Source organism: Dermochelys coriacea, chromosome 1 (assembly GCF_009764565.3).
Source record: "Dermochelys coriacea isolate rDerCor1 chromosome 1, rDerCor1.pri.v4, whole genome shotgun sequence".
Classification (NCBI taxonomy): domain Eukaryota; kingdom Metazoa; phylum Chordata; order Testudines; family Dermochelyidae; genus Dermochelys; species Dermochelys coriacea.
Genome location: NC_050068.2, coordinates 151,423,110 through 151,447,420, shown reverse-complemented (window position 1 = coordinate 151,447,420; position 24,311 = coordinate 151,423,110). Strand labels below are relative to the sequence as shown.

Here is a 24,311-nt window from a genome sequence, read left to right as displayed (position 1 = left end):
TGAAAGAGTGCATCAGCCTAATGCCCTCTGGCCATTCTCAGAAACAATCACACTCCAATGCTAGCAGTAGGGAACTGGCCTGCGTCTTAGGCCGCCTAATATAGAATGCCTTGAAGCAGTCCAACCCTGATGTCACAAAGGACTGTGGTATGGTATTGCACCAGTCAGGATGCAAGAGCTGGCAAAGAGGCCTGTGGCACCTTAGAGGCTAACAGACGTACTGGAGCATGAGCTTTCGTGGGTGAATACCCGCTTCGTCGGATGCATGTGACGCAAGAGCTGATTATCTTAAAAGCAGAAAACCAGCTAGACCACAGCTAATCATCTACAATTACTAGGTAGTCCAGGACTATGCTCAGCTTCCATGCTGAAGTGGCCTGCTCTCATGATACTCTCTACAAATTGCATTTCCTAGGTCTTCTCATTCTCCTCAGACCTCCTGAATGAACCAGACCAGGGTCAGGTCCATTTTGCTATGATTTAAAGACATCTCCTGTGAGGATTTCAGACTAAGCAGATGATAAACCTCTGTGTGGAATCACCATGTAATATAAATCCACAGACAGTGGTTGCTGTATGTGTACACATGTCAAGTGTGCCGTATGCGTGTGCATGTCAGAGTACCCATGCAGTACAGCTGCACTGGCAGAAAAATTAACAAGGCTCAGAGTCCAAGGTACACAATGCTTTGGGTAACTGTGCAGTAGTTTCCGGTTCCGCCTGCTTGCCACTAGCCACTTTACGCATTGGAAGAAACACTCTGAGGAGTCCCATTCTGAGACTCATTTGTCTTGTAACTGGCCTGTGCATCATCACCAGTACCATCCGGTGATTTCAAGTCTGCCTTATCCATAGACGCAGTGGCCTTAGGCGGTTTGCAAGCAAAGCAGAGGTACTTGAAACATGACAGCAAACCTTCTGAAATACTGGAAGAGAAGAGCTTTTTGCACGGGTGGCAGAACTGGTAGAACACCAGCATGAACAGGATGGCCATGCAATAGCCAATCAGCAGCTGCAAGACTAATAAAGGGGCACACACGTACAGGTAGGTGTCTGTTTTATAGACATACCACAGCAAGAGGAGGAAGGCATTCTCAGTGAACCTTAGCATATAATATACAGCCAGTCGGTACCAATTTTGGGATTTGTTAATTAAGTCAGGATCATTTAGCTTCAGCTGCACTGCTGACCAGCAGAACATGTTAATGCCAGCATACAAGAAGGTGAGGAGGCACAATACAATGGTTGTGCCCACCCTGGTCAAAGCCTTCTCTATATTTTCAGGGAAAGGGGACTTGCTTTGCCAAAAGAGAATCCAGGGGTAAAAGAAAAAGCCAAAGAAATTCAGGAGCACCACAGGCAGGACCCAGATTTGAAGCACAGAACTGAAAAGGACCAGGACTACAACCCGGGTGGCAATCTCAAAGCTTCTCCAGAGGAATATGCAGAGGTAGGCTGCAGCTTTCACACTGATGTCATAATCATCATACTTAATCTTAATAGCCAGGATATTGCAGCGTAATGCACCATATACAATCGACAGCAGAGAAAGGACCATGAAGATGCCTGGGAAAAGAAAAGATTATCAGAACCTTCTGTTTTAGCAAAATGTTAAATGCAACACATTCAGGTAGTACAAAGCAACTGGAAAGCTACTTTAACAGGCCAGCCGGGGACTTCCCTTCTCTAGTGCAGTGGTCCCCGAACTATAAGGCATACCCATAATAGGGCATGGAGGAAAGTTTGGGGAGGGGGCATGCACTGGGGCCCAGGCCAGCCCTCCCGGGGCGAGGGGAGCACCAGCCAGTCCCGCTCTGCCCTCAGCCCAGCTACCCCCCCAGCCACAGCTCCACTCTATCCCTAGACCAGCTCCGACCCCAGCCACATCTCTAGCCCCAGCCGCCCACTCTCCCTTCACTCTGTCTAGGGCTGCCAACTTTCTGACTAGAAAACCAAACACCCTTGCCCTGCCCCTGCCATTTTCACCCAGATGGGAAAGGGGTTGGAGTGTAGGAGGGGGCTCTGGGCTGGGAGGTGGAGCTGAGGGGTTTAGAATGTGGGAGGGGGATCAGGGCTGGGGCAGGGGGTTAGGGTGCTGGAGGGTGTTTGGGGCCTTGCTTACCTCAGGCGGCTCCCAGAAGCAGCTGGCATGTCTCTCTGGCTTCTAGGCACAGGGGCGGCCAAGGAATTCTATGTGCTGCCCCCATCTGCAGGTGCCATCCCCACAACTCCCACTGGCCACAGTTCCCAGTCAATGGGATCTGCGGAGCCAGCGCTCGGGATGGGGGCAACCTGCACCTAGGAGCCGGAGGAAATGCTGGCTGCTTCTGGGAGCCTCATGGAGCCGGCAGTGGCTGCGGCCAACCGGGCTTTTAGTGGCCTGGTCAGCTATGCTGACCAGAGCCACCAGGGTCCCTTTTCGACTGGGTATTCCAGTCGAAAACCAGACACCTAGCAACCCGAGCTCTGCCGCCAGCCCAGCTCTGCCCTCACTCCCTCTTCACCCCCAGTCCAGGTCGGCCTCTAGCCACAGCTCCTCCCCCCTCCCCAGTTCTGCCCCAGCTCCACCTTCAGCCTAAGCTCCTCTGCTGAGCCAACTGGGGGATGCAGACAGATGCCATTACTGGGGGGGGTGCGACAAGAAAAGTTTGGGCACCACTGTTCTAGGGGAATCCCTAGGTAGTATGCAGCCTTCTACACCACACACGTCCTTTCACTGATGTAGGAGGTGTGGTCACAGTGGGTGGGAGCATCACCAGAGTGCACTGTGCTCCGGCAATCCAGGGCCGACAAAATGGCCTCTATGGAGTTGTTCATAGCCAGCACAAGTTAGAGCCTCTGGAGGTTATTCTAGCTTCTGCCAAGGGCTAAACCAGCTCCTGGACGGCCCCAGGATTGGGGGATAAGGGGAGCAGAAAAGTAGCAGAAAGCAATGTCTGTCCCATTCTCCGCAAAAGGAAACAGAGTCTAGCAATTGTGATCAAAACATACTACCTCACTCTTACAGAGAGAAAAGGAGTACTTGTGGCACCTTAGAGACTAACAAATTTATTTGAGCATAAGCTTTCGTGAGCTACAGCTCACTTCACCGATGAAGTGAGCTGTAGCTCACGAAAGCTTATGCTCAAATAAATTTGTTAGTCTCTAAGGTGCCACAAGTCCTCCTTTTCTATTTGCGAATACAGACTAACACGGGGGCTACTCTGAAACAACTCTTAAAGAGGGAGCCCTTCTCCCTACCAAACCTGCACACTAAAAACAAGGGTGAATTTGGTGGCAGCTAATACCTAGTTCATTTTACCATGAATGGAAAAGATCTAAATTAACTACACTGTGTGAATAGGTCACGATATGAACAAGAGGCTGCTAGACAACTCTGACACCACATTCTACAGGCCATTACCCTCTGACCCCACTAAGAATTACCAAAAGAAACTACATCATCTGCTCAAGAAGCTCCCTAAAGCAGCACAGGAACAAATCTACACTGACACACCCCTAGAGCCCTGACCAGGGCTATTCTATCTACTACCCAAAATCCATAAACCTGGGAATCCTGGATGCCCCATCATCTCAGGCATTGGCACCCTGACAGCAGGATTATTTGGCTATAATAATCTCTCCTCAGGCCCTATGCTACCAGCACTCCCAGCTATCTTTGAGACACCACTGACTTTCTGAGGAAACTACAATCCTTTGGTGATCTTCCAGAAAAAAAACAAACAACCAATCTGACCACTATGGATGTACAAGCCCTCTACACCAACATTCCATACAAAGATGGACGACAAGCCCTCAGGAATAGCATCCCCGATACCATCACGGCAAACCTGGTGGCCAAACTTTGTCCTCACTCACAACTATTTCAGATTTGGAGACAATTTATACCTTCAAGTCAGCAGGACTGCTATGGGTACAGTCATAGAATATCACAGGGTTGGAAGGGACCTCAGGAGGTCATCTAGTCCAACCCCCTGCTCAAAGCAGGACCAATCCCCAATTTTTGCCCCAGATCCCTAAATGGCTCCCTCAAGGATTGAACTCACAACCCTGGGTTTAGCAGGCCAATGCTCAAACTTCTGAGCTATCCCTCCCCTGCATGGCCCCACAATACACCAACATTTTCATGTCTGACTTAGAACAATGCTTCCTCAGCTCTCGTCCCCTAATGCCCCTACTCTATTTGTGCTACACTGATGACATCTTCATCATCTGGACTCATGGGAAGGAGGCCCTTGAGAAATTCCACCAAGATTTCAACAATTTTCACCCCACTATCAGCCTCAGCCGGGACCACTCCACACAAGAGGTCCACTTCCTAGACACTACAGTGCTAATAAGCGATGGTCACATAAACACCACCCTATACCGGAAACCTACTGACAGCTATACGTACCTACATGCCTCCAGCTTGAATCCAGATCACAACACATGATCCATTGTCTACAGCCAAGCTCTAAGATACAACCACATTTGCTCTGATCCCTCAGACAGAGACAAACACCTACAGGATCTCTATCAAGTGTTCTTAAAATTACAATACCCACCTGGGTGAAGTGAAGAAACAGATTGACAGAGCCAGAAGGGTACCCGGAAGTCACCTACTACAAGACAGGCCCAACAAAGAAAGTAACAGAATACCACTAGCCGTCACCTTCAGCCCCCAACTAAAACCTCTCCAGCACATCATCAAAGACCTACAATCTATCCTGACGGACAATCCCTCACTGTCACAGACCTTGGGGGACGGGACAGGACAGTCCTTGCTTACAGACAGCCCCCCAACCTGAAGCAAATACTCACCAGCAACTACACACCATACAACAAAAACACCAACCCAGGAACCAAACCCTGGTGCCATCTCTGTCCACATATCTATTCAAGGGACACCATCGTAGGACCTAACCACATCAGTCACACCATCAGGGGCTTGTTCACCTGCACATTTACCAATGTGATATATGCCATCATGTGCCAGCAATGCCCCTCTGCCAAGTACATTGGCCAAACTGGACAGTCTCTACACAAAAGAATAAATGGATACAAATCTGATATCAGGAATCATAACATTCAAAAACCAGTAGAACACTTCAGTCTCCCTGGTCACTAAATAACAGACCTAAAAGTGGCAATTCTTCAACAAAAAAACTTCTAAAACAGACTCCAGCATGAAAGTGCAGAACTGGAATTAATCTGTAAATTGGACACCATCAGATTAGGCCTGAATAAAGACTGGGAGTGGATGGATCATTACAAAACCTAAACTTAATTTCCCCCTATTGTTACTCACACCTTCTTGTCAACTGTGTGAAATGGGCCACTCCCATTACCACTTCAAAAGTTATTTTTCCTCCCTTGGTATCCTGCTGTCAATTGAATTGCCTCCTTAGACTGACCTCACACTTGGTGAGGCAACTCCCATCTTTTCATGTATTTATACCTGCTCCTGTATTTTCCACTCCATGCATCTGATGAAGTGGGTTCTAGCCCACAAAAGCTTATGCCCAAATAAATCTGTTAGTCTCTAAGGTGCCACAAGGACTCGTTGTTTTTACTGCGTGGTCAGTTGATCAGACACAGATCAGAGGCTGTCACTGCCACCCTACCCAGTGTGATCATAAAGGTTACTTGGAGGAGTTACCTTTGGGCATGGGATTTTGGCAATGGTGCTCTACGGCTATGGAATCAACCACCCATCCATTAGTGAATAGTGGTAGGCCAAGTTAGTTTTTGAAATCACAGCTCACAGTGCTTTATGTCTGATGCTACTTTTATCTGGCTGTAAATTAGGAAATACCCTGGGACATTTGAAAAAAAACAAACAAACCCCACAAACACAATGTAAATGCTTTAATAAAACAATACTTTGCAATAGCATAGTGCTTTTCAACCTAGGATTTCAAAACGATTTACAAAGGTATTATTATCTCTATTTTCTAGATGAGGAATGCTGAGGAAACCAAAAGATTTAAAGATTTCAGAGTAGCAGCCATGTTAGTCTGTATTTGCAAAAGGAAAAGGAGTACTTGTGGCACCTTAGAGACTAACAAATTTATTTGAGCATAAGCTTTTGTGAGCATCCGATGAAGTGAGCTGTAGCTCACGAAAGCTTATGCTCAAATAAATTTGTTAGTCTCTAAGGTGCCACAAGTACTCCTTTTCTTTTTGCAAAAGATTTAAAAAGTGTTTTTTCCAAACTCTGTTGTCTGTGCAATATCTATCTGTCTGAGGTACTTGTATCCCTCCCTTCCCCCTCTCCCACACTGTAGTATCTGAGTGCCTCACAATGTCTAATGTATTTATCCCTCAGAACACTCCTGTGAGGTAGGGAAGTTTTACCAAAGGGGAACTGAGGCACAGAGACTTGCTGAAGGTTACAGAGGAAGTGTGTGGTGGAGCTGAGAATTGAACCCACATGTTCCAGGCCAGCACCCTAGCCAAAGAACCTCCTTCGTCTCCTTGTGGAAAAGATATATGTGGCATCAACTGAACATTTATTCACCTGACTACATTTTATGTTCTTTATTTCTCTGGCTCCCCCAAAATTATAGAACCTTCCAGACTGAATTTAGAGATGCTGACTTCTAGCTATGGAAATCCATCCTTCTGCATTTCCCCCACACCTACTTATGGTTCCTCAAGTGAAGGGGCTTCATTGTTATTTAAATGCAGCAAAGAGTGTTTGGTGTCTGGCACCTAGAGTGACAGCAGCTGGCACTACAGCAAGGCTTTGTGTTGCCAGGATGGGCATCTCCCAGGTACTTAAAGCAGCAAAGTGCGGCCTCTCGCCATGACAAGAAATGGAGGCGGGAGTTCAGAACTGTCACGCAGCATCTGAACTCAGTGTCATGTGAAACCGTGACAGCAGCATTTTGATACTCCATAATATCAGTTGCTAAAGTGCTTTTTTTAGCTGACAACTGGGATTTGAGCTGTGAATTAAGATACTGAAAAAATGCATCAGCAAACTCAAATAAATGAGAACAGAGTTCTCAGACCTGACGCCTAAAGTTTAGGCTCCTCAATCTATAATTAGACACCTAAAAATAGATGGCTTGATTTTTCAAAAATGCTGAGCAGCCACAAAACTGTTGGGTGCTGCATACGTTCAGCCCCCATGAAAATCAGGCCACTTTTATTTTAGGTGTTGAATTATAGATTTAGGACACAAGTTTTAGGCATCCATGTTTGAAATTTTTAGCTTTAACCTTTGCATTTTCATACAAGGGAGTGTTTTAAATGCAAACAATTAAAGTAAAACCAATAAATTATACAGTCTTTTTTTTTTTTTTTTTTTAGAGTTTACGGGAAAATATTTGTTGAATATTAAACTAATTGGTGATGCTACAGCACATTCTATTTTATTAGATAAAATAAGATAAACAGATTAGGTAGATCTCAATTGCTATGTCAATTATTTTAATTTAGTACTTAGCAACCAATGTTGTCTGCAACCTTCAATTAGTTTATGCTTCATTATCCTACAAAAGGACCATATTCACTTCTTTATTACAGCTATTTAACCATGCTGATGAGGTTCTTCTATTTAAAGGAATTAATCTCTGAACATGATTCTGTAAGAAATGGAGCTATTTTAGAATCTTGGAGTAACTAGTGGGATTTTCCTTGTACATTTTAACTACCAGTGTGTCCTGAAACATCTCTCAATTTGTAATAGAATGTCCGACAAGGAATTATCCATGAATCTAGACACCCAATATCAGTTTGTAAGGCCAAATAGCAATTACAATGGCTATATGCATGTTCCATTATAGGGAAGGATTTCTCCAGTAAAATACATTATGTATTTGCTTGTTTCTCACTTGATTTTTTAGCAGTTTTTCCTTAAAAACAAATTCTTATGTTTTGTACATGGTATGAGGATTTTTTAAAAAACATTGTCTCCTACAGAATACAGTACTGGCCAAAAGTAGAACAGCAAGTGAACACAGTTATGAATACCAATCAGAGCCTGTTCTTTCAGCACTCTTAGAAATCTTTTCTCAAGTTCAGAACTGGCTCTTACTTTTAAGAGCTAATTAAGCAAAAAATCATTTTTGCAATTTTTTTTTAATAGAGTGAATGCTCTCACTAAATCTTTTTCCTGGCTCAGAAAGATTGTACTGAAAAGCTGCCTGCCACCTGTTTGATAAGCTGGCAAGCGTTCAGAACACTACCGGGTCCACCTTTAGTGATTCAAAAAAAAATCTCTTTAGACCATTTGCCCTCACAGCTGCTGGAAGCTACGTCCTATTCTGAATGGGTATTTTTCCATTGGTAGCAATCATGTACAGCATCAGGTTGTAGCCCAAGCTTGCTCTATATCCAAAGTCCCATGCTTGTAACAGCCTACCTGTCATCAATCCAAATGCCACAATCAAGCCAGTGGGAATGATACTGTGGGGCAGCCAGGGAAGAAAATGTAAAGGAGTAACATTGCCTGCAGTGGACATGTCCCTGGCTCAGCACCCACTATGAAGATCAGTGAGGAAGTGAGGGGATGATGGAGTCAAAGATTTTTCCCCTAAAGCTGTCCTAAGTCCCTCAACAGCAGTGCTGTGTAATAAAGGATTCCACTCTCCTTGGAAGACTGGGGCAATATTCTTTTTAAGAACCAGTGGTCTGAGTGACACTCTACTTCTAGCACTCCTAAGTTTTTGTTTTTTTAATGACTTATGGCTGATAAAACCTGTCCTTCCCCACCTCTTAGTAACATGAGGGTGACTGCTGCCTTACGTGAGTCGTACCATGGTATGCTAATAATACTGACACCTGGCAGAACCTAGCCACTAAATCCAGAATTTTCCATCTGTGGTCTTTACAATTAGTTACCTAAACCTGTGCTCAGGCCACTCTAAAAATAAGGCCACTTATTTTGATACCTATTTTGGGACCCAGATGTGAAAATATGGTCTAAATCCATAATTTCCCTCTTTAAAAACACGTAATAATACTGAAAAGTATCCCACACCTCTTAAAAATGTTGTCCTAAATACTGACAAAGAAGAGTTCTGTGGTTGACAGCTTGCTGGGATAACAGAATCTGCAGCAGCATCTTAATATATCTGGCATTGGCAAGGATGCCTAGAAATCACATAATGCTTCTCCGTCCTTGCCAAAAATCCCAGTTTACATTCACTAGGATTGTCATATTGCAGAAACAAATGTGTTTCAAAGGCCACGTAATCAGATACTGCATCTTTTCATAAGAGTTATAGTCACTACTACCACCTTCTTTAACAAAATCTTTTTCAAAAGAAGCTGCTATAACGGTAGGAAATCCATCCATTTCCTAGGGTAAGCGAGTTAAGAGATGATCCTGTCAAAATAAACAGTAATTGAAGGTTATTTTAACTCTGTTGATGACAGTCTAAGCAAGAAGACGAAGGATTGGGGCATGAAGAATTAGTGGAGTGATGTGGTGTGGAGAACCTTGATGCGCTACAGCCATGAGCTTTTCTGTGACTAATTCATGAAGCTTTGAGTTCCCAAAGCACTTTATAAATTTGGATAAGTATTGTACAAGTGAGGAAGAAATTGAGATGTGAGACATTCCATGATTTGCCCAAGGACACACAGCAAATCAGCAGCAGAGTGAAGCATAGAACTGAAGCCTCCTGATTCCTAACCCCCTGTTCTAACCACTAGATCATGCTACCCCCAGGTTCACACCATGGCCCAAGTCACTGTGGTACCTTTCAGAAGTACTACATTCATCAAAACAATCTCAACACAAATAATCTGTGAGCAGATAAATAGCATAAATAATGTTTAACTCTCGGTATAAGAAAGTCCTTCTGGTCCTTGATTTAGGTCCTCCTCAGTATTACAGCTTATGAGAAGAGGCACCCATGGCAACATGCATTAATTCACAAACTAAACAAATGCACTCTGGCCAACTTTCAGCCTCCTGTTTAAAACAGGTTTAAGTCCAGTTTTGAAAGTTACAAAGAAATTTTAATAAGACCCAAATGTCTGAAGAAAGGATCACTGTCTGTGAAGACATAGGTGCAATGCTTTCCAAATAATCAGTCGGTCCCTTTCATTCGGTATTACACAGTGACACTTATCTGCTCTAGGCTGCTCCAAAGCCAGGAGTGTGGGGGAGGATGTGGCATGCATGGTAGTTGCTGTCTTTGCCTGAGTGGAGGAATTTGCTTATGAATTTGTGATTTAGAACTCTGTGAAGTTTTTTGACCATTCTGGTTTTGGTGAACGTACCAATTGCCATTGTATTGGTTATTCTCTATCAATCCTAATGACCCGAGACAGCGACCTTTCTTCTTGGTGACAGCGACTAGCAGCCAACAGTATTAGTGGGGGAAAAACAACCCAGATGACCTTTCTGAAGCAAATGCCATCTGCAGATCAGCACTTGGAGACCAAGTGCTAATTACGTTGCTCAATGCAGGATACTTCCATTCTGTTCTCATCCCCATGCCATGGTTCACCCTGCGCGTGACTAATTCATCTTAGTTGTCAGGCACAATAAAGTAGCCAGAGCAATGCTTTGTCTTTCAATAATCTACAGCTATGTGCCTAAATAAGCACTTTGGGTGCCTTTAAAAAATAAAGCTGGCAGCTGCTTAAGCTGACATAATATCACTATATGCTGATTAATTCCTTGGTGCCAGCTGCTTTAGATGCATTCATGCTGGTAATGGATATTGCACTGTGAAAATCCAGTTCCCTGTACAAGTAGATCCATTGCTTTTGAGAGGCCTGGAAAAGGAAACTTCGTTTTGGCTGTTTAAAAAGTACCATTGCCAAAGGCTAATTGACTAGCTTTGAATAAGTAATTTGTTCAGTGGTCTTAGTCCAGTCTCGTGACCATTTCACTATGTCATAACGTCAAAAAAATTCAGTGTGTACTCCCAACATGGTAAAGAAGGCTGCTGCCAGTCAGCATTGAGGTACTTTGACAGACGTGTGTGGAAAGCCTGTATGTGTGTGCTTGCACTACACCTGGGCATAAATTGATCAGTCTAAATTTCACCTCTTTCAATCTCATAGATTCATAGATACTAAGGTCAGAAGGGACCATTATGATCATCTAGTCCGACCTCCTGCACAACGCAGGCCACAGAATCTCATCCACCTACTCCTGCGAAAAACCTCTCACCTATGTGTGAGCTATTGAAGTCCTCAAATCGTGATTTAAAGACTTCAAGGAGCAGAGAATCCTCCAGCAAGTGACCCGTGCCCCATGCCTCTTCCAATCTGCCCTGGAGGAAAATTCCTTCCCGACCTCAAATATGGCGATCAGCTAAACCCTGAGCATATGGGCAAGATTCACCAGCCAGATACCCAGGAAAAAATTTTCTGTAGTAACTCAAATCCCACCCCATCTAACATCCCATCACAGGCCACTGGGTCTATTTACCATGAATATTTAAAGATCAATTAATTACCAAAATCATGTTATCCCATCATACCATCTCCTCCATAAACTTATCAAGTTTAATCTTAAAGCCAGATAGGTCTTTTGCCCCCACTGCTTCCCTTGGAAGGCTATTCCAAAACTTCACTCCTCTGATGGTTAGAAACCTTCATCTAATTTCAAGTTTAAACTTCCCAATGACCAGTTTATATCCATTTGTTCGTGTCCACATTGGTACTGAGCTTAAATAATTCCTCTCCCTCTCCAGTATTTATCCCTCTGATATATTTATAGAGAGCAATCATAGCTCCCCGCAACCTTCTTTTGGTAGGCTAAACAAGCCAAGCTCCTTGAGTCTCCTTTCACAAGACAGGTTTTCCATTCCTCGGATCATCCTAGTAGCCCTTCTCTGTACCTGTTCCAGTTTGAATTCATCCTTCTTAAATGTGGGAGACCAGAACTGCACACAGTATTCCAGGTGAGGTCTCACCAGTGCTTTGTATAATAGTACTAAAACCTCCTTATCTCTACTGGAAATACCTCGCCTGATGCACCCCAAGACCGCATTAGCATTTTTCACAGCCATATCACATTGGCAGCTCATAGTCATCCTATGATCAACCAATACTCCAAGATCCTTCTCCTCCTCCATTACTCTTTGCAGGCTGAGCTGCACCTTGTAACTAGGCTGCATCAGCTCTAAATCAGCACTGTTGTATTGCTATAGAATGCAAATGTATGTCCATGGGGTGGTAGAAACACAGCTTTGCTGGACACACAGACCATGAATTGTGGCACCTTAGAGACTAACAAATGTATTTGGGCATATGCTTTCATGGGCTAAAATGCTTTCATCGGATGCATGCAGTGGAAAATACAGTAGAAAGAGATATATAGATATAGATATAGATATAGATATAGATATAGATATATAGAGAGAGAGAGAGAGAGAACATGAAAAGATGGGGGTTGCCATACCAACTCTAATGAGACAGATCAATTAAGATGGGCTATTATTAGCAGGAGAAAAACTTTTGTAGTGATAATCAGGATGGTCCATTTCAAACAGTTGACAAGAAGGTGTGAGTAACAGTAGGGGGAAAATTAGCATGGGGAAATAGTTTTTAGTTTGAAACCTGAGACCATGACTTTATTTTTTTTAAAGCATCTTTTGTCAGCAGCAGCTGCACACCTGCCACATAGGAGGCCCTGGTCTACAGTCAGCTCTGCATACTTGTTTTCTGTGCAAGGTGATACAAGGAGCATACAGTGTGATGGGGGAAGTGCCCATTACATCCAAAATGAACACTTCACCTCTGTCGACATTTGTTGCATGCTGTCATGCAGCACAGCTGAGAAGTGTAATAAAAACGACAGTTGATGGCCAGTGGGGCAAAATCACCTGCCTCTGTGACCATCATCTTAGACCTACGTTCATACTTCATGTATCCATGAGATGACAACTGCCACCATCACACAGTCCTCACTGGTGAGCCAGAACCTGCACGTGCCTACCTGCCCTATCCCCAAGTTGCAGCTAACATACAATAAGTTGTTACATGTGGCCCCTCTCGAGGCTTCCCCAGCTGCGAAACCAATAAAGGTGCATAGCCTTCCTGGCTTCCCAGCCAAAGGAGCCATTCAGTAATCTGGCAGGGAAGCACCTTTGCTGAGGCAGCCACTTAAAGCTCACACAGCTGCCCAAATCCTTCCTCTTCTTACCTGATTGGTAATTGGGCCTTAGAGAATGTTAGCTGGGGAAGCACAGGACCATGTCCTTCTGGTGCCATAGCAGAAGCAGGGTCTACTTTGGCAACCTCCAAGGAAGAAGAAATCCTTTCAGGTGCCTCTGTATGTATTTTATTTCTTAAAGTAGTAGTTCTTTGTTCCAGCATGGGGAAAATATGCTCTACCATATACCCAGGCCAAGTGTTTAATGGGGAATACAGGGCAATTTTTTTCTCCTTAAATATAGCTCAGTTCCTCTGTCTCCTAGATAAGTTGTCTCCTTATCATGCCATGAATGTGATCTACAATATTGCTTTTTATGCAGCACCCAGAAGACGCCACAATAAGTGCTTTAATCCAAAATTTGATGGTGTAGAGGAGAACCTGGGTGCAGTACAAAGTAATTGGCTGAAACCCATTGGAATGTGCCCAGCAAATGAAGTTGTTTCAAGCCTGTTCCTCCAGCTGAGGCAACGGTAGGCAGTTCAGCAGAAAGTAACCTCTGACCCTCGAACTCTCACTCCCACCAATATATAGATGGAACACAAACTGTACATACTTCTAGCTGCCGTGATCTCCTGCTGCAGGACACATATATACAACTGAAGTGTCAGCTGAGGCGCAGAGCCGAGGAAAGCCTGGATCACAGATGCCCTGCTGAATGCAGATCTATGTGTAAACAGTTTGCCTTCAGCCTGGCCCACTTCCTTCTCAACTTCTTCTGAATGTCCATCTTTAGGCATCTGCCTCTTCTTAGTGATGCTGACATAAGGCTCTTCAAATCTCCCTGCATGAAAGTAAATGTAAAAAACTTCCACACACCTGGAAGTAAATCAACAGATAAAGAGTGATAGAAAAAAAATCACAGGTTTTCCAACAGCCTTATTAACATTCTAAGCCCATTTTCACAATTGCTAATACTGTGCTCTGCTTTCTGATAATCAATTTATTTCCCAACTTTACTGTACTATGATTAGGGCTCTACCAAATTGACAGCCATGAAAAATGCATCGCAAACCGTGAAATCTGGTCTTTTGTGTGCTTTTACCCTACACTATACAGATTTAGAATCATAGAATATCAGGGTTGGAAGGAACCTCAGGAGGTCATCTAATCCAACTCCCTGCTCAAATTTTTGCCCCAGATCCCCTAAATGGCCCCCTCAAGGATTGAACTCACAATCCTGGGTTTAGCAGGCCAATGCTCAAACCACTGAGCTATCCCTCTTCACAGGAGAGACCAGCATTTCTCCAATTGGAGGTCCTGACCCAAAAGGGAGTTGCAGGGGGTCGCAAGGTTATTTTAGGGGGGTCACAGTATTGCCACCCTTACGTCCGTGCTACCTTCAGAACTGGGTTGCCAGAGAGTGGCTGCTCTGAAGGCAGCGCCCCACCTCCAGCAGCACAGAAGTAGGGGTGGCAATACCATACCATGCCACCCTTACTTTTGTGCTGTTACTGGCAGCGGCTCCGCCTTCAGAGTTGGGCACCTGGCCAGCAGCCGCCGCTCTCCAGCTGCCCAGCCCTGAAGGCAGCACCCTGCCAGCAGCAGCTCAGAAGGGTGGCAATACCATCCCATCTCATCCTTACTTGTGCTCTGCTGCTGGCGGCGGCTCTGCCTTCAGAGTTGGGCTCCTGGCCAGCAGTCGCTGCTCTCCAGCTGCCCAGCTCTGAAGGCAGTAAAGGTACCAATACTGAAACCCGCCCATACAATAACCTTGCAACACCCCGCTCCATAACTCCTTTTTGGATCAGGACCCTACAATTACAACTCGGTGAAATTTCAGATTTAAATAGCTGAAATCATGAAATTGACGATTTTTAAAGTCCTGTGACCATGAAATTGACCAAAATGGACCGTGAATTTGGTAGGGCCCTACTCATAATGGTGAGTTGTCCTCTTGATGTGACATTAATATCCATGAGTCTACTCACTGGAGTAAGCATTTTCAGGATCGATCCTTTGATTTGTACTAATGACCCAATTATAAGTAGATGTCATCTGAGTTCTAGATTTGTGAAAGGGAATTATATATCCCAATCTGAAAGCAAGGAGTCATAACAGCCAGCCAGTGCATTATCTGACCAGTACATCCCACCGCCAATGGAAATTACTACTATTACAATTTGGTATCTATAATTAAGATTAAGATTTTGTCATGGTTATTTTTAGTAAAAGTCATGGGCAGATCATGGGCAATAACCAAAAATTCACGGAAGCCATGAACTGTCTGTGACTTTTGCTGCTGCGGCTCTATGGTTTCCCCCACAACCATGGTGGCTGGGAGCTGCAGGGTTCCCCCTCTGCCCACGGTGGCTGGAAGCTGCAGGGTGACCATATTTCCCAAAGAGAAAATGGGACACTCCAGCCACTCGCCCAACCGGTCCTCCTCTTCCTGTGCGAGGCTGTTGCCTGTCGCTGGAACCCTGAGCAGGGCCCCCTCAGGAGTCTGTCACCTATCGCTGGAACTTTGCAGGGGGTCACTTGTTGCTGCTGTTGCCTGTCACTGGAACCCTGCCAGGGCCTCACTGGCTGCCAGCTCTGGAGTCCTGCTGCCCCTGGGGCTGAAGCAGAGAATGCTACGGAGGTCTCTGGAAATCATGGATTCTGTGACTTCCATGACGTAAACGTAGCCTTATCTATAATAAAATTCCAGGGTTGTCACTCTCTCTCTGTGTCACTCAGGCCTAGAATATCTGAGAGTCACTGTGAAGCAATGGAAACAGCTACATGCATAGTGGAAACCTCTTTTTGTTAAGAATATCACCAGCCTGAATCATCACTAAGGTTTGTGGTCTGTTAACATCTAATTTTTAAAGGTCTCAGCCATTTTGACTTAATGAATTATACCTATGCAATAGCACGGGTTTTCAGCTACAATAAGGCCTGTACCTATACCAATCCAAGAATCCTAGACCATCATGCAATCTCAGGTAACTCAACCAATCACCACCCTTACTCTACAGCTAATTTGCATGCAACAATTTCATTGGTTGGGTGAGGGAGACTGCATAGATGGTGGATTACCTGGCCCAACTGCCACTATTCTTCAAAATCACCCACAACAACAACACAACCAGGGCCCACAAAAACCCCCAAACACAGATAGCCCCTCACTGCAGCATATACCCCACATTTGCCAAGCGCACAATGTAACACTACTTTCCCAGCACCAGACACTCATTTGTCCACCCTCACTTATACTTCCCATAGAACTGTAGCCATGGGTCATCACCAGGTTGAATCATCACCAAATTTGTGGGCTGTTACCATCCAGTTTTTAAGTTCTCAGCCATTTTTAGCTTTTTTTAGACAAATGATTTTAATTGACTAATTAGAAAATACACTGAAGAGCTCAAATTATCCCAGTGATGAAGCCTCTCCTCCCTTGAGCCCTGTCAGCAGCAAGATAGGAAGGGGCTTCTGTTGGTAAGCAAACTATGACTATATTAATATTAATATTCCAGTGGACTACACCAGAGAGTAATGTCTGTTGGAGCTAGAAGCTGACTGGAAAGTCTGTATGTTTTAAAAAGCAACCCATGACTGAGAACGCACCATTGTCCCAAATAAAACATTTTAACAATAAACTGTAGAAAAGCTTAGGCTTTTGAAGAGTGACTGCTAGGGTAGACCAGGAATATTCAAAGAAGGAAACTAAAACTGCTGCTATCTGGGTTGTGTTGGGATTCTCTCTAATTTGCAGGGACAGGGGTGGGATTAGGAGTCTTGTTTTTAAATAAACGGATATGCTGTTTCCCTATCAGAACCACAACTAAGGCAACACATAACAGCAAATGCTCTGAACCAGACTGTCCATACCTGTGGAAGGGTGTGCTTCTGTGTACCACCACTAAAGCATTAATTGTACCTTTTCTCTAGTAAAATGAAATTAACCTCTAGCCCTCACCCCTGAGAGAAGATTACTGCAATCCTTCCACTTGGAGACTGAGTCCCAGATCCTCAGACATATTTACGTGCTTAACTCCCATTGATTTCAATAAGAGATAGGCATCTCAATACCTTTGAGAATCTGAGCCTGAGTTACTTTCTTCCTTCACACAGAACTAGCTCCTGTCCCAATCACAAGCAACACATGAGGCAGAAAGTAAGCAGCATTTTTTCATTCCCCTTGCACAACTTCTAGTCTACCAATCCCAGTGTTAGTAGCAGGGGCCAGCAAATGAAGAGAAAAGTCACACACGAATGCTAAGTACACTATAAGCACAAAGAAATGGAGTACTTGTGGCACCTTAGAGACTAACAAATTTATTAGAGCATAAGCTTTCGTGAGCTACAGCTTATGCGAAAGCTTATGCTCTAATAAATTTGTTAGTCTCTAAGGTGCCACAAGTATTCCTTTTCTTTTTGCGAATACAGACTAACATGGCTGCTACTCTGAAACCTGTCACCATAAGCACAGTTAGACTAATCACTACAAAAAGCACAGCTAACTCTGCACTAAGCGTAGCTTTGGGTAATATTTTTAAAAGTACCCATTTGTAACTTAGGAGCCTAAATTCCAACACTTAATAAACCATTCAGGCTTATATTTTCAAAATCGTCTGCGGGATATGGACACTTAGTTCCCATGAATTTTAGTGGGTATTGGGCTTCCAAATTCCAAAATTCCAAATTCCAAACAGGAGATAAACATGGGGAAATAGTTTTGTGTAATGACCCATCCACTCCCAGTCTCTATTCAAGCCTAAATTAACTGTATCCAGTTTGCAAATTAATTCCAATTCAGCAGTCTCCTGTTGGAGTCTGTTTTTGAAGTTTTTTTTGTTGAAGTATTGCTACTTTTAGGCGTGTAATCGAGTGACCAGAGAGATTGAAGTGTTCTCCAGATGGTTTTTGAATGTTATAATTCTTGACGTCTGATTTGTGTCCATTTATTCTTTTACGTAGAGACTGTCCAGTTTGAGCAATGTACATGGCAGAGGGGCATTGCTGGCACATGACGGCATATATCACATTGATAGATGTGCAGGTGAACGAGCCTCTGATGGTGTGGCTGATGTGATTAGGCCCTATGATGGTGTCCCCACTATATTAACTTAACTTTACTTCCACTGAAGCCCGTAGTACTCCAATTTATTTCAGTGGGAACACAGTTAAGCCACGCTGAGTGCTTTTGAAAATCCCATCCTACATATTGTACTTGCTGTAACAGACACAGTTCAGATCAGACAGAAAGGAGCCAACTGCACAGGACAATGACACACACAGACACTCAGATGGGAGACCTACGTTCCAGTCTCTGAGCCAATGAATATTGAATTATTTATACAAAGTGGAACAGCTTTAAGAGGCAACCCTGAGAAAGCTCCATAACCCAGTGGTTCAGGCTGTCACCTAACGTGGTAAACCCAGGCTCAAGTCTCTGTTCCCTATCAGGTAGATGGGAGACTTGAACCTACATCTCCCACAGCCTGAGTAAATATTCTAACCACTGGGCTAAAAGTTATAAGGGAGGGGAGGAACTCCTTCCCACCCTCCAGGAGAAAAGGCTTAGGCACCTAACTTTAGGAAAATTGGCTGTGAATCCTTAGCAGACGGAGACACCTTCCTCCAGCCCAGACTTAAGTGACTAAGTCCCTTAAGGGATGTGGCCTTATCACACACCCCTCTCCTCTGCATTTCCTATTGGCTAGCTTAGGCAGCTTCCTGCTCAGCTTGCTAGCTTTTGTAGATCTCATTCTTAGGTGCTTAACACTCTTCTGATTGTCTTATATAGAGAGCCTGAGCTCCTTACTTGGGGCTGTTGATTCCAGTAGGCAGCGTGCTGCCTAATATTTAGGCATTGCAATGTTCAGCTTAAGACCCTTTGTGGATCTAGTCCCTTTTTTCTTGGGTGCCACCTGTGGCAATGTTTGGGAAAGCTGATCACTCTGGTACAAATAATAAAGGGAGAATTTCACGAATCCCAGAGTGATAGCTCCGATTACTAATTATCTGTATTGCAATAGTACATAGGAGCCCTAGTCATGTACCATTATGCTGTGGTCTATACAAACACAGAACAAAGAGACAATTGGATAATGGGATGAGATTTTACTTGGCCAAAGTGTAATTTGAGGTTTTCTCCAGAAAAGAACATTAAACCTTCCACTGAAATGCTTTTAAGTCACTTTGCTTTTATAGTCTCCTTCAGTTTAGGTTTCAGAGTAGCAGCCGTGTTAGTCTGTATTCGCAAAAAGAAAAGGAGTACGTGTGGCACCTTAGAGACTAACAAATTTATTAGAGCATAAGCTTTCGTGAAGTGAGCTGTAGCTCACGAAAGCTTATGCTCTAATAAATTTGTTAGTCTCTAAGGTGCCACACGTACTCCTTTTCTTTTTTCAGTTTAGGTGTTAAAGTGTCTCCATTTCAAAAAAGAAAATTCTAAGTAAGTGTAACTACCTTTTCCAAAAAGAAAAGGAGTACTTGTTGCACCTTAGAGACTAACAAATTTATTAGAGCATAAGCTTTCATGAGCTACAGCTCACGTACCTTTTCCAAGCATTCAAAGGAATAACTCCATTCACAAAGCATGGCATCAACTTGAAGTGCCACAGAAATCCCAGACAGTGTCCTGCCGTCACTTCGTCACAGCCAATTACATTGAAATGTCTCCTTTCTCAGACTTGCCTATATCTCAAAGACTGGAGTCAGGTCACTGTGTGATATTGGCAATATACTCTACAAATCACTTTGAGTACTTATAGAGAAACTGTTCCTATTACAGACAGGAAAAATAAAATTGGCAAAAGGCAAGTATATGCTCTTTCATAACACATACATTCTCTCCATGAACGGGAAGGCTGCTAGCTATATGATGTCCCTGTTGTAATTACTTTTGTGACAGCAAAGTCCAGCTAATATAGGTGGTACTGAAGATGACACAAGAAGCAGGTTTATAAAGTATACTTATTCTGTCACGTGCAGGAACGAAACAAGGCTAGATCATTGTAGCTGGGCAAGGCAGTATTTTTTCCAGGTGGCTGCCATCTTGTGCTCCAGCATCATTTGGGGAAAAAAAAAAAGAAGGAAAGTAAATCTCTAGCCTTTATGATTACAAAGAAAACCTTCAAAATGTGAACTAGGCATCAGCCAGGGAGCCAAACTGAAAGTGCCCAGCAGAGCACACATCATCATATGCTGTACGTCACCGTGAACTACTGAGAGTGGCGTCTCATTCTGACTTCTCAAATGGGCAGAGCTTGGTACTGAAGCAGAACTTGGGGCAGGTCTACACTACGGGGTTAAGTCGACCTAAATTATGCAATTCCAGCTACATGAATAATGTAGCTGGCGTCAACATATTTTAGGTCGACTTATTGCGGTGTCTAAACCGCACTGGTTCGATAGGAGAAACTCAAGTCTAAATGTTCTTCTTTCTAATATTGTTTCAAAGGGCACTTTCAACTCAATATCTCAAATGGAATTTTGGGCTCCCCTGTCAAACAGAACACCTTCTGGAAGAAGTGAAACCCTTGAGAATTATAAATACTACAATATGAATGGAATCATTACCATAAAACATTTAAATTAAGCCACACTAGGAGTTTCCCTTTCTTCCTGTGAAGTCAATCTGATCTATGTTACTATGTTGCAGAAATTTGCAGTAAGATATAACTTACCCAGTCACTATAGTTAGCAAACTGCTTATCTTCATGAAGAGTCAAGCAACTTTAGAGAAATAGGCCTTGTCTGTACAAACAGAAAACAGCTTCTAGATTCCATCTAAACAAATAGCCTCAGTAAGGATCTCACTGTATAGGAGAAAAAACTGTTTGCTTGCCACCTGGCCTTCCCTTTTTATTTCCAGCCTCTGTGGGGGGACCTCACAACCTATTTTCTTCAATACTAAGTGTTAACATTTGTGGATTCTGCAGGTTACCAAATACCACACCCTTTCCCTGTGTTTGCTTTCAGGCCAGTAACATGACTGTTCCTGAGAGACTGACAAAATAAATATTAAAGCATATTCTACAGCATTAGTGTTACTTTGATTAATGCAGGTGCATAAGCACAAAGTAGCTTCAGTCAGCTTCATACCAATAGACTACAGGGGGGATGGAACAATTTTTATAATGAGAGTGCTGAGAACCATTGAACCAAACTGTAAACCCTGTATATAATGGAAACCTCCTGCAACTCCAGTTCTAGCACCTATGATAGAATAGCTATAGAAATACACCAGACTAACGTTTTGGCTGTTTTGGGGAGGGGGAGATTGTGCAACAAAACACACTACATGCACAGATCTAGTTCATATGGATAAACATGGCTGTACCTATCGGCACACACAGGCAGAATACAAAAATCCTACATACACATGCAGCTCTATATCCACACCACAGAGACGTGTCAAGAGAGAGAACGTTTATATATTGCAAAAAGAAAAGGAGTACTTGTGGCACCTTAGAGACTAACAAATTTATTAGAGCATAAGCTTTCGTGAGCTACAGCTCAAAGTGAGCTGTAGCTCACGAAGGCTTATGCTCTAATAAATTTGTTAGTCTCTAAGGTGCCACAAGTACTCCTTTTCTTTTTGCGAATACAGACTAACACGGCTGCTACTCTGAAACCTGTCTTTATATATTGATGTCTCTTGTACACACAGGCAACTACGCTTCCAACTCAAGCACCTCAGCTGTTTCTAAAGCACAAAGCTGAAGACTACGCAAATGTAACACATACCAATGTGTGAAAAAGGAGGACTTGTGGCACCTTAGAGACTAACGCATTTATCGGAGCACAAGCTTTCGTGAGCTACAGCTCGCTTCATCGGATAAAGCTTATGCTCAAATAAATGCGTTAGTCTCTAAGGTGCCACAAGTCCTCCTTTTCTTTTCTTTCTTTTTGCGAATACAGACTAACACGGCTGCTACTCTGAATACCAGCGTGTGCTCTACATTGCAAACGTTCACGCAGCTGGACACGCCTGAATTATGCACAAACGCCGAGGAAAGAAAAAGCTGCAGCAAATAAGACGCGCTCTCCAGAGCGCCAGGGGACTAGCTCGGCTCCATCGACTCGCGCGCTCGCCCGCTCCGGGAGCCCCCAGGGAGAGCCGCTGGCGCGCAGCAGCGGAGGTGGCTGGAAGGGAGTGATGAAGTAAATCGGCAGGGCAGGACGCTGCGCACCCAGGCCAGCAGCCCGCCACCCACCTGACAAGGGGTCCCAGCTGCAGGATGTGCAGCAGCAGCACCAGGGGTCTGTCCCGGCTCAGCTCCCGGTGGACGAAGACCAGGTTGAGCTGCACCAGCACGCAGGGCAGGAGGGCGAAGAGCAGGGTCAGCGCCTGCCAGATGCGGTCCCCCGCCGCGCGGTAGGTGCTGCTCAGGTACAGGGCGGTGCCCGTCTCGGCCACGAAGAGGAGCAGGGAGAGGAGGACGGAGCCCGGGAATTTCATCTCCTCCCGTGCAGGCAGCCCGCGCGCCGGGCGCCTTCGCTGTCTGCGGCAGCCGGGGCTGGGCAGGGCTGGGCAGGGCCCCCCCCGCTCCGCCCATCGCCCTCTCCCGCGGGTTTGCCCGGGCCGGGTTTGCCGCGGGGGTGCGTGCGGGGCGAGCGCTGCCCGCTAGGGGGCGTCCCGCTTGCCGCCGCTGCCCAGCCACCTGTCCCCGCGCGCGCCGGGGCCTGCCCGGGGAGCTCGGCCGCGGCCGGACGCCCGGCCCTGGCGCGGGCACCCGCAGCCCGGTCGGGGCGCAGAGCGGAGACCGCTGCAGCGCTGGCAAAGGGGCTTGGGCCAGCGCCAGCGGAGAGGAAACCACCTCTTCCTCGGCGGCGCTGCTGGGGGGGGGGGAATGAGGGGCAGCCCCCCCTCCCCAGCAGCTTTAGTGTAGTTCCCGCCCCAGCCCCCTACAGCGGGGGCTGGGACAATCGGTGTAGGGGGGGTGCTGAGAGCCACTGAACCCCACTGTAAACCCGCTCAACGGGTCTCAAATTCATTGCAGGGCCCCCCCCCTTCTGACAACAACGGGAGGGGGGACCGAAGCCTGAGCCTGCCCCAGGCAGCGGGGGGCCAAAGCCGAAGCCCAAAGGTTTCAGCCCCAGGCGGGGGGGGGGGCCTGTAACCTGAGCCCCGCCACTCAGGGCTCAACCCTTGAGCTTTGGCCCCTGGCAGTGGGACTGAGGCTTGGGGCCCTCGCAAATCTAATGCCAGCCCTGGCGACCCCCCTAAAAGGGAGTTGTGAGCCACTTTGGGGTCCTGACCCACAGTTTGAGAACTGCTGCTGTATATGATGGAAACCACTTCAAGCCAGGGGGGTGCAGCAGCATCCCCCACACCGCTAGATCCAGCACCGATGCCCTTAGAGAGTTGGTTAAAGATCATTGGGTGATAGGGTTGTCAATTTTGGTTGGACTTATTCTTGGAGGTTTCATTACGACAATCTTTAAGGAAAGATCAGTCTTTAATTCCTGGTTTCAGAGTAGCAGCCATGTTAATCTGTATTCGCGAAAGGAAAAGGAGGACCTGTGGCACGTTAGAGACTAACACATTTATTTGAGCATAAGCTTTCCTGAGGTACAGCTCACTTCATCGGATGCATTCGGTGGAAAATACAGAGGGGAGATTGATATACACACACAGAGAACATGAAACAAACATGGGTTTATCATACACACTGTAAGGAGAGTGATCACTTAAGATAAGCCATTACCAGCAGCGGGGGGGGGGGAGGAAAGGAGGAAAACCTTTCATGGTGACAAGCAAGGTAGGCTATTTCCAGCAGTTAACAAGAACATCTGAGGAACAGTGGGGGGTGGAGTGGGAGGGAGAAATACCATGGGGAAATAGTTTTACTTTGTGTAATGACTCATCCATTCCCAGTCCCTCTTCAAGCTTAAATTAATTGTATCCAGTTTGCAAATTAATTCCAATTCAGCAGTCTCTCGTTGGAATCTGTTTTTGAAGTTTTTTTTGTTGAAGAATAGCCACCCTCAAGTCTGTAATCGAGTGACCAGAGAGATTGAAGTGTTCTCCAACTGGTTTTTGAATGTTATAATTCTTGACGTCTGATTTGTGTCCATTTATTCTTTTACGTAGAGACTGTCCAGTTTGACCAATATACATGGCAGAGGGGCATTGCTGGCACATGATGGCATATATCACATTGGTAGATGCGCAGGTGAACGAGCCTCTGATAGTGTGGCTGATGTGATTAGGCCCTATGATGGTATCCCCTGAATAGATATGTGGGCAGAGTTGGCA

The 24,311-nt window shown here is 45.0% G+C and overlaps 1 protein-coding gene and 1 long non-coding RNA gene across 2 annotated transcripts; one reads left to right on the top strand and one right to left on the bottom strand.

Moving 5' to 3' along the window:
* XK (X-linked Kx blood group) lies at positions 1 to 22,589 on the bottom strand. The gene is made up of 3 exons (XM_038401209.2): positions 22,267 to 22,589; positions 13,668 to 13,930; positions 1 to 1,566 (listed from the first exon to the last, which is right to left on the bottom strand). Exons 1-3 carry the CDS (start codon positions 22,509 to 22,511, stop codon positions 740 to 742), a joined length of 1,335 nt encoding a protein of 444 aa, XP_038257137.1. The 5' UTR covers positions 22,512 to 22,589; the 3' UTR covers positions 1 to 739.
* Positions 11,573 to 19,292, top strand: LOC122458181. Its single transcript, XR_006278087.1, has 3 exons — positions 11,573 to 11,707; positions 11,750 to 11,753; positions 19,271 to 19,292. It is a non-coding gene; the product is annotated as an uncharacterized LOC122458181 (long non-coding RNA).
* Positions 22,590 to 24,311: the final 1,722 nt, after the last annotated feature.